At 44.0% G+C, this 16137-nt stretch overlaps 1 protein-coding gene across 4 annotated transcripts; it reads right to left on the bottom strand.

The window, feature by feature from the left end:
- Window positions 1-200: 200 nt before the first annotated feature.
- On the bottom strand, window positions 201-14590 carry golm2 (golgi membrane protein 2). 4 transcript variants are annotated; one of them, XM_056607211.1, is made up of 10 exons: window positions 13580-14582; window positions 10691-10745; window positions 9150-9252; window positions 8578-8668; window positions 8253-8361; window positions 7111-7194; window positions 4436-4819; window positions 4173-4310; window positions 2791-2958; window positions 1490-1578 (listed from the first exon to the last, which is right to left on the bottom strand). In XM_056607211.1, the coding sequence occupies exons 1-10, from the start codon at window positions 13904-13906 to the stop codon at window positions 1502-1504; spliced, it is 1536 nt and encodes a 511-aa protein (XP_056463186.1). In that variant the 5' UTR covers window positions 13907-14582; the 3' UTR covers window positions 1490-1501. The 4 variants fall into 4 exon arrangements, with proteins under 4 accessions (XP_056463188.1, XP_056463189.1, XP_056463186.1 ...); XM_056607213.1 differs by lacking the exon at window positions 2791-2958 and having other exon boundaries at window positions 201-1578; window positions 13580-14590; XM_056607212.1 differs by lacking the exon at window positions 7111-7194 and having other exon boundaries at window positions 13580-14583.
- Between the last annotated feature and the right edge of the window lie 1547 nt (window positions 14591-16137).

Below are 16137 nucleotides of genomic sequence, written 5' to 3'. Positions count from 1 at the left end.
GGGTCCCGGACACACCCCCTTACCTCGCAGGGACACACCCCCTTACCTCGCATCAGAGAGCCAGGGACAGGCCAGCAACATTAGTGGTTCCCCAGCCACTGATAAGTGCCTTCAGGCAATACTAGGTATGCCTTGGAATTTGATGAATAATTTGCCTGCTTTATTACACATTTATGTATTTTTATTTATCCATGTAGTGCAAGTTGTTGAAATACATACCTGTTGAATAATAATGCAATATCCCGCCTGATTTTTTTTATGGGATTTCAGATCTATTATGCATTGTTCCATGCAATGCTCTTGCCCCATTTACAGACATTTTGTTTGGACAAAAAAATCCACCTTTTTGATTCATACAAGCCTGTGATTGCATTTTGACAGTCTATAAGTGTGTCAAATATTGCACTCTTATGCATACCCTTAGAGTGATTGTTTTGTACACGAATATGTAATTATGCCAAACCTTACAAATCCGGTTTGGGTGAAGGAATCTTTTGCAAGAATAAAAAAACAGCATATTTAATCTACACAATGTAAGTGCAGGTTTATAGGTTCATATAGGCGATGCTAGACAGAACATATAGGCCTATATAAATACTAGTGATAGATGACATGAATAAACACCTTTAAACAAATGCAATTACATTCAATATGCCTTCCCATGAGAAATAATTTTAATGGCTACACAAACAAATTTATGTCCAAAGTCCCAGAATATAAAGAAATACATCTACAATACAAATGGCAACAGTTCCACTACATATGTACAAGGTACCTAATGAACACAGATGTCAGTCAGTTAGGTCCTTATGTGCTCTTGTTTCGCACGTCACAGGAGGATACTAATGTTGGTCAAGTATTGCTAAAGCCTTAATATTTTGCTCATTTTGACAATCAACAAAACATTTCTAAATCATGCAATAGCATTCTATAAAAACAGATTGAGTAGTTCCTTTTTCGTGTCTGGGAAGTCGAGAAAGAAAGAAAGAAAAACTTGAGTTGTATGCTCCCATCATTATGATGCTGAAAGAGCCCTCATCATCTTCCGAGCTGTTGCTGTGACGTTGGGCTCGAACCGATCCATCGGTAGCCCCCAGGAAAGTAGAGAAAGATAGGACGACGCTGAGGTTGGCGCAAATAGGGTTACCAATAAGTTCTTCATTATTATTCTTATAACAAAAAAACAAACATGAATCTTCCTTGTACAATCTTTTGGAGACCCCCGCGGGCATCAGAACTAACAAAAAACAAAAACATTCTATCCAGCTGACAAGGCATTGCCATCACAAGCCATTTTTTAATAATCGGTACGTCTCAACAAACTCCTTCATTATGTCGTGCCGTCCATCATAGTTCATGAACATAAACCACACAGCACAAGTTCTTGGGCACAGTGAAGTCCAGGGCTACTGCTGCCAGCGAGTGTGGGTTTGTAGTGTGGCGGACGGTCGCGGTAGGACCTCGTTGTTAATCAGAGGAATGACAACACCGAGTCCTGGTTCTAGAGGATGTCTGCAGCCTGACGCCGTTTCCCATACTCCCCGGCTCGGCCTCCCTGCATGTCCCGATCCTCGTCATCTAGAAGCAGAGAGAGAGCAGGTGGACCATTAGTGATGTGGTACCAGACACCTGCAACAGCTATCCCAGAATTCCCCCTTCAGGGGGATAATGCTAAATGGAGAAGTATGGCAATATACAATTGGTTCTGCGTGTTCTATAGTATTGTGATATTGTTGAGTCTGACAATTATATGAGCTTACAATAGGGATTTGACACCCAAGTTTGGGAATGTTTTCACATGAGGTAAACTAAAAAGCAAATACCGGTAGATACAACTACAAAAAATCCTATACTTTAAATCAAAACTCAGCTATTTTTGGAATCAATCAATACTATCTTAACAAGTGAGCAGTTTATCAACAATGAAGAGAATATGAATATTTTGTGAGCAGTCACAAGACAAAAAAACACACACAATGGCACTGTAAAAACAAAAACAAATATAGAGCATTGGAATGACTGCAGCCAGAGTAGGGGAGTTCTGTGAATGAAATCGAAAAAACATTTTTCTCTCCATATGAATTCCTAAAACAAATGTAAAACAAACAATGTAAAATGACAGGAAGCATCAAAGCACAAATGAGTGAACTCATACTAAGATGAACAGACACAGTACCAAATCACACATGACAAAAACAGCAACGAAAGCTGATCAGACATGCAGGGCTTTTTCAAGGAGAGCCCAGACACATCGACAAACACACAGGGCTATTCTTATCTACGGCTCGAGATGTAGGTCACAGATGTTGGATCGGCCCAGACGGGAGTAGGTGGGGGGGGGGACTACCTAACCATCCCTTGGTTAGGTAGTCCCCCAGAATAATAAGGAAGAGGGGGGGCTGGGGTTCCGTTTTTTTAGTGCGCTTACACCAAGGACAGTTTTTCGTGGTGGCCGTTGTAAAACGGCAGCGGAACCACCTTCCAGGTTTGACCTTGAGTTTTTTCGCTTGGCAATTAATCTTTGTGACGGCGAGAGAGACGCCGGTGGTTCATCACCATGCCCGCCTCGCTCTCGCCCCTGGTCAGGGGATGTGGGGAGCCCCAGTGGGAGCTGGGAGATCCTGGGACAGATGAAGGGTGGGTGGGGAGGGGTGGGGGGGGAGGGAGTGGCGGCGAGGGGAGGCAACAGAGGAATGATGGATATGCATCTGGACAACGGGAGGTCCAGCGGTACCCGCTCCCTCCCTCCCCCCCCCCCCCCTACCCCGCCCACCCGCTGCCCCGGCTCACCTTGGACGTCTTCCTCCCCACCATCACCATCCTCCTCCTCATTGTAAGCCAGCTCGGCCTGCTTGTCGGCCTCGTACTCACCCACGTTACCGTCGTCCCCATTGTAGTCCGCCAGCTTAGAGCCGCGCTGGGGATCTACGGGGGACTCGTTCTCGTCAAAGAAGCGGCCTGCAGGACGCAGAGAAGGGGGCCTCGTCAGAGGGCGAGCCAGGCAGGCGCAGAGCGGAGAGCGAGCGAGCGCAGAGAAGGTCGACAGAGGGACGGACAGAGACAGAGAGGGAGAAAGAGAGAGGGGCCATGGAGAGAACGATCCATGAGGAGGAGGGATCGGATCTCGGATGATTTGGGGCAAGAGTAGGGATGAATGGATGGATCATTTTGAAGGAAGATAAGAGCAGTAACGAGATTGGGCAAGTTAAGTCAGCCAATGAAGAGAGGAGTAGAAAAACGTAAAAAAAACAGCACTTAGAAGCAGTTGTTCTTTGAAAAAAATAAAGATTATGTCTTGCTTTGTTGCCTTAAAAGTATCATCTTATCTCCCTTCACAGTTTTTTGTGAGAGAAGGTATATGCGTTTGAGATATAGGGTCAAGATTGCGGCAGAGCAAAAGGGAGCAGGAGTAATGGAACCTTCTGGAAAGAGAGCGAGAAGGAGCGGAGAGGATGCAGCCGAGAAGAAAGCAGGCAGCAGACGCACGTTCTGCTGGGCCTCCTGTCCCCCGAACCCACTCCCCATTTGCCCTCCCCCTCCTCGGCCACACTTCCCCACCCAGAACCAACCAATCACGTCCTAAGACTTCGTACTACATTCAGGAGGGGAGAGCTTCACACTCATGGAGGAAATGTTGGATCGACATGGATTAAGAGTCGAGGGGGCAGGGAACCAGACGCCATTCAGCTGCCACCGACCAGAGTATCCCCACCTGCTTCTTATGAGAAACCTATGGCACACAGTCCTCTACAGGGAGCAAATCACACCATTAAACCTGACACACAAACACACACACAGGATACCTGAAGACACAAACCAACCTCAAACTAAATCCAACAATAACCTGTTCCCCACATTCATTTAACAACGAATGGCAGTTGTCTTTGAATTGGTCACATTTCAGAAGCTTGCATGACAAGAGTTGGACATGGTGAGGGCTTTCCTAGAGCAGCAGATGTAACAAATACTTTTGTATTCATGTTATTTATTTAGATGAATGCCAAATATTGCGCCTGCAAAATCCTACATCCATATATGTGGGGAAGAGGGTCTATTTCCCCCATGGGGGAAAAAACGATTTGGCTGAAATCCACTGCAGGTTAAACATTCCATCCGACAAACCAGCTCTAACCAGGCCAACGCTCTGACCCCTAGTCCTCAGGTGAACTCACTCTGGTGGTGAGGCGGCAGCTGCACCGGGACCTGGTCTTTGACTCTGTGGGGCTCCAATGGCTTGGGCACCTGTGCCGGGTTTGGGGGCACCGGGAGGGCCTTCATCTGTACACTCTCGGCCTTCACGTTTACTGGAGCTGAAAACACCAGCAGGACGCCCATTAGGCTTCCACACAGTCACAACTATGTGGCATCATTCATAAGCATCAATTAGCCTTGGGCTAGATATTTAGAAAGGTTCTAGGGTGGGTTAATACTGCACCTTGGAGCTGTCTGTTCTGTTCTCCAAACTCGTCGGCCCGCATGGCCGCCTTGTTGTCCTCGTCGAACAGAATAGGCTTGTCCACCACCGCCTGGGGTACCGGCTGCTTAATGTGACCAGGGGGCACCACCACGGCTGCCACCGCCGCCTGCTGCTGCTGCTGCTGCTGCTGCTGCACCTGCACCTCCTCCTCCTCCTCCTCCTCCTCTTCCTCCTCCTCCCCTCCGCCTCCCGCTCCCCCTCCCAGCCCCACTCTGTCCTGCTGCAGGAGGGGCTGGTCCAGGGCCTGCTCTCTGAAGCCCTTGGCTGGGACCGCCGCCACCGCTGCTGGGACCTCTTTGGGAGCCTCCTTCTGCTTCGGAGCAATCTGCGCTTTTTTTACTCCTGTGACAAAAGAGGACGAGGTTTCAAATGAAGACGGCATGAAGGCAGATCACAGATAGCTCCCTGTTCATTTTGTTTTGATTTAATATCTATTTATAATATTCTTAATTTCACAACTCTTACATCTGTAAACACTTGAAATAACTTCATACTTTATCTTTCTTGCGTGTATATATATTTATGTTAAATGTATATTGTATTTTTATTCTATTGTATTTTAAGCACAGAAGTACAGAGTATTGCACAAACATTACACTGCACATTCTGTATGATTATGTGACGAATAAAAACCGTTGAATTTGAATTTAGTAATGCAAGAGGACATCCAGAGGGCTAAATATACAGTGCAGAACGGAAGTAGCATGCTTGTACACTGTACAGTTGCTGCACTAGCATAATAGGGTGCTGTAGTGTGACGCCATTCAATTATAAACTTTCACTAGCTTATTTTTTTTATTATTTAAGTGTCATTAGGGTTTACCACTGAAAAAAGTTTAGACGACGAAGAAGGGCTTCCGAGGAAAAAGCAAGCAATAGCTTACAGCTGTACCCTAAAATGTTTAGAGTTTAAATCAAATTCTCTGTCAAAGTTTGTTGGTTAGAATAAAAATCATGTACATTATAGTAACCAAAACCAATCAGGGGCTGCTGTAGGCCAGATTTGAGAGCTGGAAAGAGAGTAGAAGAGAGCAAGAGTTTGAAAGTAATACCCCAAACGCTCCCTCCCTAAGTGTTGCATTCATGCTTTTGTGGTAGAGCTAGCAATATGTGATTGACAAGCACGATGGTACCCCAAATAAATAGAGAGGAGAGATGCCCTGATTGGTCAGAAAGGATGGGGGAGCGGGAGAAAAGCTAAATTGGCTCATAAAGGACAGTTTGGTTTACACAGAAATTCTTAAGTTGAATTTACTACCTTTTAATACCATCACCATATTTTTTAATACCAGCACGACTTCAAGAGAGAGACCATAGGAGTTGGATTAATCAAGATGTCCCAACGGTACTTGGTCCATAGTTTTTAATCAATATGTCACAAAGTAGACATAGACAGAGTGCCAGAGAGAGAGAGATTTTGTGCCCAGTGTTGATATATACGATAATTTTTTATTACGATTGAGCTGTTCTTCCAATTCTAATCGGATCATAATCATCCAGGTAAACGCGGCTGTCTAGCGGTCACACCGGTCTCACGGTAACGTCAAAATCCATACCGTACATACCGTCCATACCCCGCTCTACGAGCAGGTCATATGCAGAAAGAGACGAGAGCGACAAGAGCCGCAATAATGTCTTGTTGTGCAGTTGGTTGCAAAAAACTTTTTAATAAGACTATCCCATTTATTCTACTTCTTGCTTGTCATTTATATTTTCATGCGTTTTACAATCCAAATGTAAAGTTTTTCACATAAATAGGACGGACCTTAGCTACGACTTGGCAACGGAGGGTATTTTAGTCAGCTGAGCTATGTGCCAGAGAGCTAACGTAATGGATTGTACATATTTATAATTCGAAATTCGTCCCAGCATTTATACCACAGATACTATAGGGTCTATACATATAACCGCATTTTCTGATTACAGTTTAATGTAACAGTAAGCTGACAACAACGCTAATTAACACCGCAACTGCATATTAACCACACTGAGATAACCATGGCAACCGGTCAAACAAATGTTTTTTTTGCGATCATTCTTATATCGATTCCTCCAGCCAGAGGTCAGAAAATGTATCCAGGGTATATCCAGTTTGTTTCAGCGCACGCACCACGCAACATCATTGATATATCGCTCAGGTCCAACTCGCAACGTAAAAATAATACACGCAAGTTTTAGTAATTTTAGGAGATAGGCCTGCACGTAAATTACACCAATTGAGAAACTCATAGGCCTTGTTGGAAATGTAATACCTCGTCAGATGACGTTTATTACTTTTTAATGGCCTTCATTTGGGCTAATTTAATTTACTACCTTTTAATACCTTTAACAACCCCGCGGAAACCCTGGATAGTCATTCAACTCTGCCTGGCCTATTGACAGCTGTGGGAAACTGCACTTGCACTTCTGCTGCTGAGACACCAGCATTTTCCATCTGAGATTAATACAATTTGTCTCACCTCATCTTTAATGCAGTAGCATTGAAAAAGAACTGCACCATACAGAAATAGCATTCTAGTACTATACTATTATAAACCAGTGCTCCAATATCCATTACAAGATACTATTTACTATAGCCAGCTATACTACAGGTCCACTCCAAGACGGATATTGGGGCGAGAAATGGTACGCACCAAACTGCAGCTCCTCTATCTTCCCCACCTCGCTGTCCTCTATCCCAGGCATGCCTGCGTCGCTGCCTGGCTTGCCCATCTCATCTGGGAAGCAGAGGGGGACGTTCATAAGCGTTAGTATTCATATCATCACTTAGGTGACACTTTCATTCAAAAGATACCAGCAGTGACTACAGATATAGGTCACTACGGAGCAGCTGATACAAGCCTTAAAGGAAGTGGTAAGGCGGGGGTAAGGGATCTGGTTGTTTACAGGTGGACCGAGGACAGTGTGTGTACATGTTTGTATTTCGTACTAGGGTTGGGTATTGTTGGAGCTTCTTCTGATACCGGTGCCCACTTCTGTTCTGGTGCCTGAACTGATACTTTTAATTTAAAAAATACAAATGAAAGATTGTTTTTTATTGCAGGCTCAAAGAAAATGTTCAATATATTGATAAATGGAACTCAGTCAACTACAATATTTTGACAGTCAATAACCACTACAATGCTAATAAAAGAATCACACAAAGGATTTCTGGCAGGGCGCTCCAGGCAATAATGTTAAGGCGGGTATGGCTGTATCAGAGCACAAAAGAGTTGGCATTTCAAATCGGCAGCTTTGGGCATGGCACCAACAAGAGGCACCGAAATCTACGTTGCAATTCGCATTTTTCTGGCATGTACCAGTCCTAAAAGAACCGGTGCCATCTTGGCAGAGGTTTTCAGGTACCAACCCTATAAAAGCTACATCACTACTGGTGGCTGTCCTTCTAAAAAAACACCCAGCAGGTGGATACATGTCTCCTGGCTCATGCAGAGACTGAGCAGAGGCAAGGCCCAGGGCAGCCTCGCTGGGTAACCGTATAGACTTTATCATCATAATAAATAGAGTGGACTGTAGTGTCAAATGTAATGATAAATAATCCAACTCAAGTTTCAGTACATAGAGGCATGATAGGGATTTCGTCCCATTTAAGTATTAAAAGTCAATAGTAAAAATATAAAACAAGCTTTGATTGATTATGGCAGGTTGAAATTGTATCTTTAATCCTAAATACAGAAATTTGGGATTATTATAAAAAATGGCTACTGCAATAATCGTTATAAATCATTCCTATTCAGCAAGTCATATTCAGTTATGGTGGTGTTGGTGACTGTACCTTTGAGAATGACGTTGCCCTGTACGAGATCAGCCACCGTGTGGCGCTCTGCCTCCACCTCCGCCCCAGCCTGAGCCTGCACACCAAGCTTATTGCTGTCCAGTCCGCTCTGAAGAAACAAGCGAGAGAGGGAGAGCGATATAGGGGGTGAGAGGGCGATAGAGCGAGGCAGAAGGACATGGACAGAGAGAGAGAGCGAGAGAGGGAAGGAGCGACAAAGACCCAGAGAGAACTTCAGATAGCTGTTGTTGTTGTGTTTTTTTGTTATGGTAATGGCAGAGTAAGCAGTATAACACCAGAACCGGGGGCGATGTGAAACACTGACCCGTCTCAGCTTGGCGACTTCCAGCGCCAGAGTCTTCCTGCTTTCCTCAAACTCCTCCGTCAGCTGCTTGATCTGACGGCCGCACTGCAAACTAGGATGCAAACGAAAACAAACAACTCGTCACCCAAACCATCCAAAGGCATCAAGACTGACCGATACATTATTTACAGGGCTGAGCCACGCACGGAAACAGACACAGCACAGAGATGCAAAGGGGTTGTTCTGTGGATGTTATTGGTTAAAGGTGACATATTATACCATTATACCAAGGTGTCTTGCCGTTTTGAAAATCAGCCTCTTCTGACATCATGAGTGGGCGTGTCCACCTAGATGCATGACGGATAGATGAGCAACGTTTGCTACAGTCCACTGGGTAGGCTGCTAGACTGATCTAGGTGGAGGCGGCCACTTGCGATGTCAGAAGAGGCTGATTTTCAAAACGGCTTGTAATGGCTAATCACACTCAAATTTGGTGGTATAATGTCACCTTTAAATGTAGGATTCAGCGCTTTTCTCTGAGTATCGGAGAGACAAGCACACCTGAGCGAACGTCACTTGTGGTGGACTCCTACCTCTCGTACTCCAGCCGCCGCTCCAGCGTGGTGCGGTTCTTTCTCACCTCCCTCATCTGCTCCTCCTGCTGCATGAACTCCTGGTTGATCTCCTTCAGCTGCTCTGCTCAGAAGGCAGCAGGAGAGGCAAGGCGTGAACATACGGTCCATACACACACACACACTAACGTCCACTGAAACTAGATCCTCAGAGTGCTGTTGTTCAAAACTAGGGTTTGAGGCATATTTGTCGAAATAGTCTTTACATCCCAAACGATGAAGAAAAAAAAGGTCAAATCTGGTATATATGGCTGTTGCAGGCCTGTCGTACTGTATGCCTGTACGGTCATTTAATTTGGCCAGAAATTAAATGATTGGAAGGCCTACCCATCTGTTTACCAACCTAACCGGCACATACTCTTCCCGTGCACTCATTGTGCATGACCGCAGTCTTTCACAAGGCTAGGTAGACCAATTGTTCAAACTAGCAAGATAGTCACCCGTTTTGGGCTTGTGGCCTTGGAGGGAGGCTTTAAGGGAGGGTTGGGATTTTGTTTCGGTTTGATAGTTGTGGCTCAGTGGTTCCTAACCTTTAAGGTGTACATCAATACCTTCACCTCATATGCAAACAGTTTAGAAAAAGATAACAAGAGGCTGAGCAAATAGTGCCAACGCCCGCTTTATACACAGGTATTACCGCAAGAAGGAATGGTAAATGGTACAGCATTAGACCATGAAATAATGCTGTATTATAGGTATAATGCTGTATTGGCTGAACATATTTGTAAAGGGTTAGAAATATGGGTTATTTTAAAATGTATTAATTAGCAAGGAAATGTGTCTAATTTACATATATAAAACCACATCTGCAGTACACTGAAGTACCACCAGTTGTACACAGACTACAGGTTGAAAAACACTTATCTATCTTACTCTTGCTGGTTTATCCAAACCAGCATGAGTAGCAATAGTTATGGTTGGTTATTCAATAGTTAGTTCCGACCAAGTCATTTAATTGGATAAGAGGCATTCCATGAGTGCTGATATAGAGTATAACAGTACTGGGACATTTAACTATACATGCATCACTCCACTTTACAGGTGTTCTCAACCGTTAATGTGATGTTAAGCTAGTGTGTTTATGTGTTGCTTCACAACAGTTCACTCCAGTTCCACTTGCGGATCCATTTGTGTTGGCGAAGCCAAATAAAACATAAATAAACAAAAAAATCATAATCTGTCGTTGCTTATTACTGTTAACTAATTTGTAGAACTGTTGTAGAAACGCAATATCACACTCGAGTTCGGCTGTGATTATCTTCGGCACTCGGCCTACGGCCTCGTACCTATGACCGATTCACAGCTGTGCTGATATTCAGTGCAACAGCACTCCCTCTCGTGTGATATTGCTTCATTAAGAGTTCTAATAGTTCAGAGTCCTGATTAGTTCAGAGGTTTAATGGTTCAGAGCTCGAGAGTTCTAATGGTCAGAGTTCCGATAGCTCAGAGTTCTGTTGGCTCAGCCCAAAGCTCTAATGGTTCGGAGCTCAGCACTTTATTACCTTTCAAGCGCGTGATCTCTGTTATTTGACTCGTAAAATCCTGGTGCAGCTTCATCTGGGAAATGGAGAATAGGAAAAGGTTTACAGAGAGATCAATACAAACATGGCTCAGAAAGCTTATTAGAACTGCAACAGAGGCCTTTTCCTGGTTGATTAATCATTTAGTCCAAGAAGATGTCATACACAATGGTAAATGCCCATCACAATTGATCAGAGGCTTTTAAAATGTGAAGCTTACATTTGCTAGCTATTTTTTGCTAAGGAGCCAAACTGAAACAAAAACTAAGGCAAAAAACAACTTAATTTAGGATCCTAAAGAGCAAATGTTTGGCATCAAACAAATTACAATGAATATTCTATTGATCAAATAATCAATTTATGATGATCTCGTCAAATAATAGTTCCAGATACCAAAAGATACAAATAGAAACATGTGTTTTCTATTCGGGAGGTTGATTGCTTGGAAAAAACGATGGAAAAAAAATACCCAAAAACTGCATTTTAGCTGACAATGTCAAACAAATCAATTTCCCTGTAATGTTGTCTTCATTGATTTGTAGCAGTGCCCATCTAATTACTGAAGACATCACACATGAGACCACTTGATCTGCTCTTAAACTTAAACTGGCCAGATTCTCTGTAGTGCCAAGAAACATCTAGGTGGTTCCAGACATTGCTTAATGACACAGGAAACTGTCTGGTTGATTGCCGTCCAGCAAGCAGCACTTTCCTCTATCATACTTCCTGTACCCTAGAACCTAAAGCAGCTTTGTAAAGATACAACCAGCCCAACCAGTATTGTACACCCAGGTCACACAAGGTAAAGCCTGAACAACCGACAAACACAAGTCCTTGGTTAGGGCATGAACCATGGTTGGAAAACGTCCATTGACCTTAGCTTGTGTAAGGATAACGTTATGCCAAGTAATTAAATTCAGCCAAGTCAAACTGCTGGTTTGATTTGCTTTTGTGCCGTTGAAGCAGGATGCTGAGCCTTTAAAACAGGTCAGGGATGTTGACAAAGAACAGCCGGATGCAGTCTGCACCACTCAACACACATAATATAGGAAGTAGAGTGCAGGAACGGATGCCATCACCATCAGCAGGTCTAAAGGTTATCCGAGTCATCTCTTGTCTACAGACAGACTTTCCTTTCATGTCACCTGGCCACCCAGAATTGCAAAGAGACACTCTTCCCCAGGATATCAGGATATAAATTAAAGTAAAGAAATGGTTTCCATTCATCCTGGTGACTCTCACACTGCTGAGCAATATAGACCGAAAAACCATGTCCCCATCCTTGACTTGATGTCATTAGTGTCAGCAGACACCAGACAGGTATTACTCTGAGCTTTTTAAATCAATGGAGTTTACTGGCGTGGCGACTAGGGAATAAGATCCCCGATTTGATGAAGGCCAATAGAAAACACTGCCAAGACAAGTGTATAATGTTCAATAAAAATAAAATAAAATAACTTCCTTTGTGTAATGCAGACAAATATCATTCAATGTGGACCCACCTCTGTTTACCTGTGGCGGAGCTATCACAAACAACAGTCTACAGTGTACAGATGTGTATTTAAATAAAAGTGCAGATGGGATTGGGTTTTGGAGAAGCCCTGCCTCCCAGCTGCTCTTAAGCAGGACAGGGCGGCGCTAATCACACAATGTCCACCGGTCACTATCAGACTGACAGACTCAGCCAGCAGGGGACAGACCAAGGCTTGCCATTTGAACATTTGGACCCAGGGGAATTAGAACAGTGACAGGGACCATGAAGCTTTTGGTGGTATAGGATGACAATGTGTTTAAATTACAACAGGAATTTAATTACCAAGTCGCATTACAAAGTCATCCTCCCAATAAATTATCCTTGACCAGTTTGAGGACACATCACCCCGGCATTGTAAGAAAGGCCTTAAGACACATGCACATTGGTCAAAACAAAAACAAAACAAAAAAAAACAAATGCATTTTAAACAAGAATTATTTTTTTCAAACAAACGATTAGAAGACAACAACATGCTTGTACAGTTTGGTGCTATTCCTAAACTGAGAACTATAAACCACACCCTTTACCCTGATTGAGAGGTTAGTCAGCCTATTCACTGAAAACTGGTTAATCTGGAATCTCATGCAACCAGTGTGACTTCGCATAGAACGCTGTATTTGGTTGTATCTTTGTGCAGCAATGTCCATGATACCAACGACCTAGGCTGCCACATTCCACCTAGGTGGCTTTTACTGGGCACCATACATACCAACCACATGGGCGCAGGGTGATGTGTTCAAAGACGGTTTATGTAAGTTTTGAAGACAAGGATACATGGCCTGGTGCTCCATGTTGCCATGCCGGAGCTCTTCCCCAAAGTGTGTGCGGAAGTGGCGGGTTTAACCTGTGCACATTGGCTGGTAAATGTACAACAGGTGTGCAGCCTCACCCAGAACCAGTCCCATCAGTCTCTGGCAGGTGAGGATGCTTAAACCAGCGATCATCCACAAACACTCCACACTATGACTCAAATTAAATATTACTGCATACAGCCTGCCAATGGTACCTAGAAAGGCCTTCAACTAGGATACACATATTATGGTCCCAATTGCATAGGCATGCTTGCCCAAATGTAAGCCTACATCTCCGATAGATCTCCAATAAATAATTTTGATTTTGAGTAAACGAGATAATGAGGTACACACTACAGCTATGGTGTGATATTTGAAATTATTATGATAAATAGTAGCACGTCGTCCAACTCTGAATCAACCACCTTGGTGGGGGGATTGGAGGGAGGGTTCCAGGTAAAGCTATGGTTGAGATGCGATGCTGGCCATAAAAACGCATACTGGAAATTATAACCCTTGACAGCTTCAATGCCTTCCGCGCCATACCTTGTCATCCGTGCACTTCTTGATGAGAGTCTCTCGGGCCTGAATCTTGCTCCCCAGAACATTATTGTCTCCCTCCTTCTGGTCGATCTGCTTCTTGTGCGTGTCCACTTGCGCCATCAGCTCCGTATTGCGCTTCTCCAGGCGGATCCGCGCCGCGTCGGTGCGCTTCACCTGCGCCTGGACCTCCGCCACTTCATCCAGCAGGCGGACGTGCTTGCTGGTCACAGTCCAGTAGTTGAAAGAAAGTATGGCGATGATCACCATCAGGGCAATGAGGAAGAGAGACGGGAGGCGGCCTCCCCGTCGGTTTGCACCAAACCCAATCATTTCAGTAAAAAAGTACTTTTTATAAGCTTGTGATTGCAACCCTAGCAAGCACGACGCAAATATCCTCGTCTCCCTGCTATCCTAACCTCTCGAAAGGACATTCCGATGAAATGCTGCAAACGTGTTGACCACCCCAGACAGTCAGGGATATAGGTCTAGCCTCATCGGCTACTGTGCTCCTTGTGGTTTTACTCGCCGTCCTCCTTCCGTACACTTGTCATCCTCCCAGTCTTCATACGATGTCAACATGCAGCCGCACCACACAGCAGGGACGTGGCATCACGGAACGTGGAGAGGTCGGGAGAACACTGATTTAGCAAAGCCAGACAATAACAATGCCAGGGAGATATCCGGGTACATATAGGAATACTCCCAGCACAATGATTTATAATATGAGAGCAGCCCCCAGGCTAAGCTAGTAGATCCGCTAACCATCTAAGCTAGCTATCTTCTGTTATCATGGTCACCGGAGCGATTCATATCCGAGGAAATCTCTGCACCTCAAACCCAGTAGTTTCTTATTTTGAAATAAACAGAATAGAGTCAAACCCCCTAAGCAGTAATCCAGATATCGCAATCCAGCCTGTTTTTAACGCAGTGAAGCTAGCCACAGCCGTCCAATTGTATTTCCATTTCTGCCACGAAAGCGCATCGGCTCTTCAAAGTAAAAGCCTTGACAAGACGTCGCCCCCTTTCGGAAAGTGAAGCCCTGCTTCTAATACACGTGCTTTTACTTTTAGACCGAACCCCGAGCCTCAACGATGCTCGGGCACAACTGCAGATACCACTAGCGCAAATATTGCCACATTTTCCATTTCTTACTGCCGACCTTATGCTGCACGTCAAAGAACGTCGTTTTACACTCTGGTAACAAGCCCAATTACTTATCATTTTTATGAATATGATAATTGATTCTGGTGCATTTCATACTAAGATATCACGCTGTGTATGGCACACACAAATATGGCGTTATATGTTATGGTATTATGTTGTATGGCATTATAAATAAGCCTTTAGGATTAGTAAATAAATATAGGCCTACAACAAATGACGTTTATTTTACTATCGGTTAGAGAAGTCGTGACGATGGAAAAAATCTCACTACTCAAATGTCTCACTTCTCCTCAGCATGGATGGTGGAACTGATGGCATTACTTTAACTTGAATAAATTGGCATGAGCCTAACCCTTACCCTACCATGGATTCTTGATAAACCGATAGTTCAGGCTTTGAGGCATTAGGCACTGCACACACACACACACACACACACACACACACACACACACACACACACACACACACACACACACACACACACACACACACACACACACACACACACACACACACACACACACACACACACACACACACACACAGTATTTTTACGGCCAGCCTGACACACATACAGAAAGGCCTTGTGTATATGGATTTGTGTGTGTTGACAATGTATTATTGTTGTTCGATTATCTTATCTTATATTTGGAAGCCACTGAGTGAATTTTGAGATCTGAAAATATAATTTCTATAGTAACTGCAGATTTTGTGTATAAAATAAAGCTACTATAAGGTTCAACATGAATTACTGTCAAATTTAGCCATGTTTAAAGGAAGCACTGAGAAACATGCTAGAATGTATGCCAAGTTCAATGCCCTTTGAGGCTGTACCTGTGACTAAGGGCTATACATATACAATTGAATGAATTAATATTGGATGAAATCAATTTATAGGAGATGAGTAGAGAAGAAAGGAGAAAGTAGAAGCTCAGACAGGACCACAGCAACATGACAGCAGCATCTACCATGCCCCTGCTTGAACTTGTCCAGCCAGTAGGCGTTCAGGCGAGTGTCCTGACCTCTGCAATTGCCATTTATGTCGCAGCAAATCCAAACAGACTCCAAGTTAATGGCGCTGGCACGCTTCAGCAGGTGTCTTGCCCTTATGGTCTGTTTTGTTGGAAGTGACAAAGGTCTGCTTCAGGTTCAGATTCAGGTGAGGAGTCTTGAGGTTATTTTCCTCATTGAGGAATGCCTCTCTCTATTAATCGTCATCAACTATCTCTCTCTCACAGGTCAAGTACTTGGAACAACTCCCACCCTACTCTGTTCCATCATTAGTTCTCCATTTGCAGCCGCAAATGTTGAATCTATAGAATGAAAAAATAGGACTTGTTTTTCAAAGGATGATATTGCTTGGTAAGGCTATTGGAAAATGTATATTTACTGAATCA

This window comes from Gadus chalcogrammus, chromosome 14 (assembly GCF_026213295.1).
Source record: "Gadus chalcogrammus isolate NIFS_2021 chromosome 14, NIFS_Gcha_1.0, whole genome shotgun sequence".
Lineage (NCBI taxonomy): Eukaryota > Metazoa > Chordata > Actinopteri > Gadiformes > Gadidae > Gadus > Gadus chalcogrammus.
The sequence above is the reverse complement of the archived record's forward strand: the minus strand, read 5'-3'. Positions and strand labels throughout refer to the sequence as shown.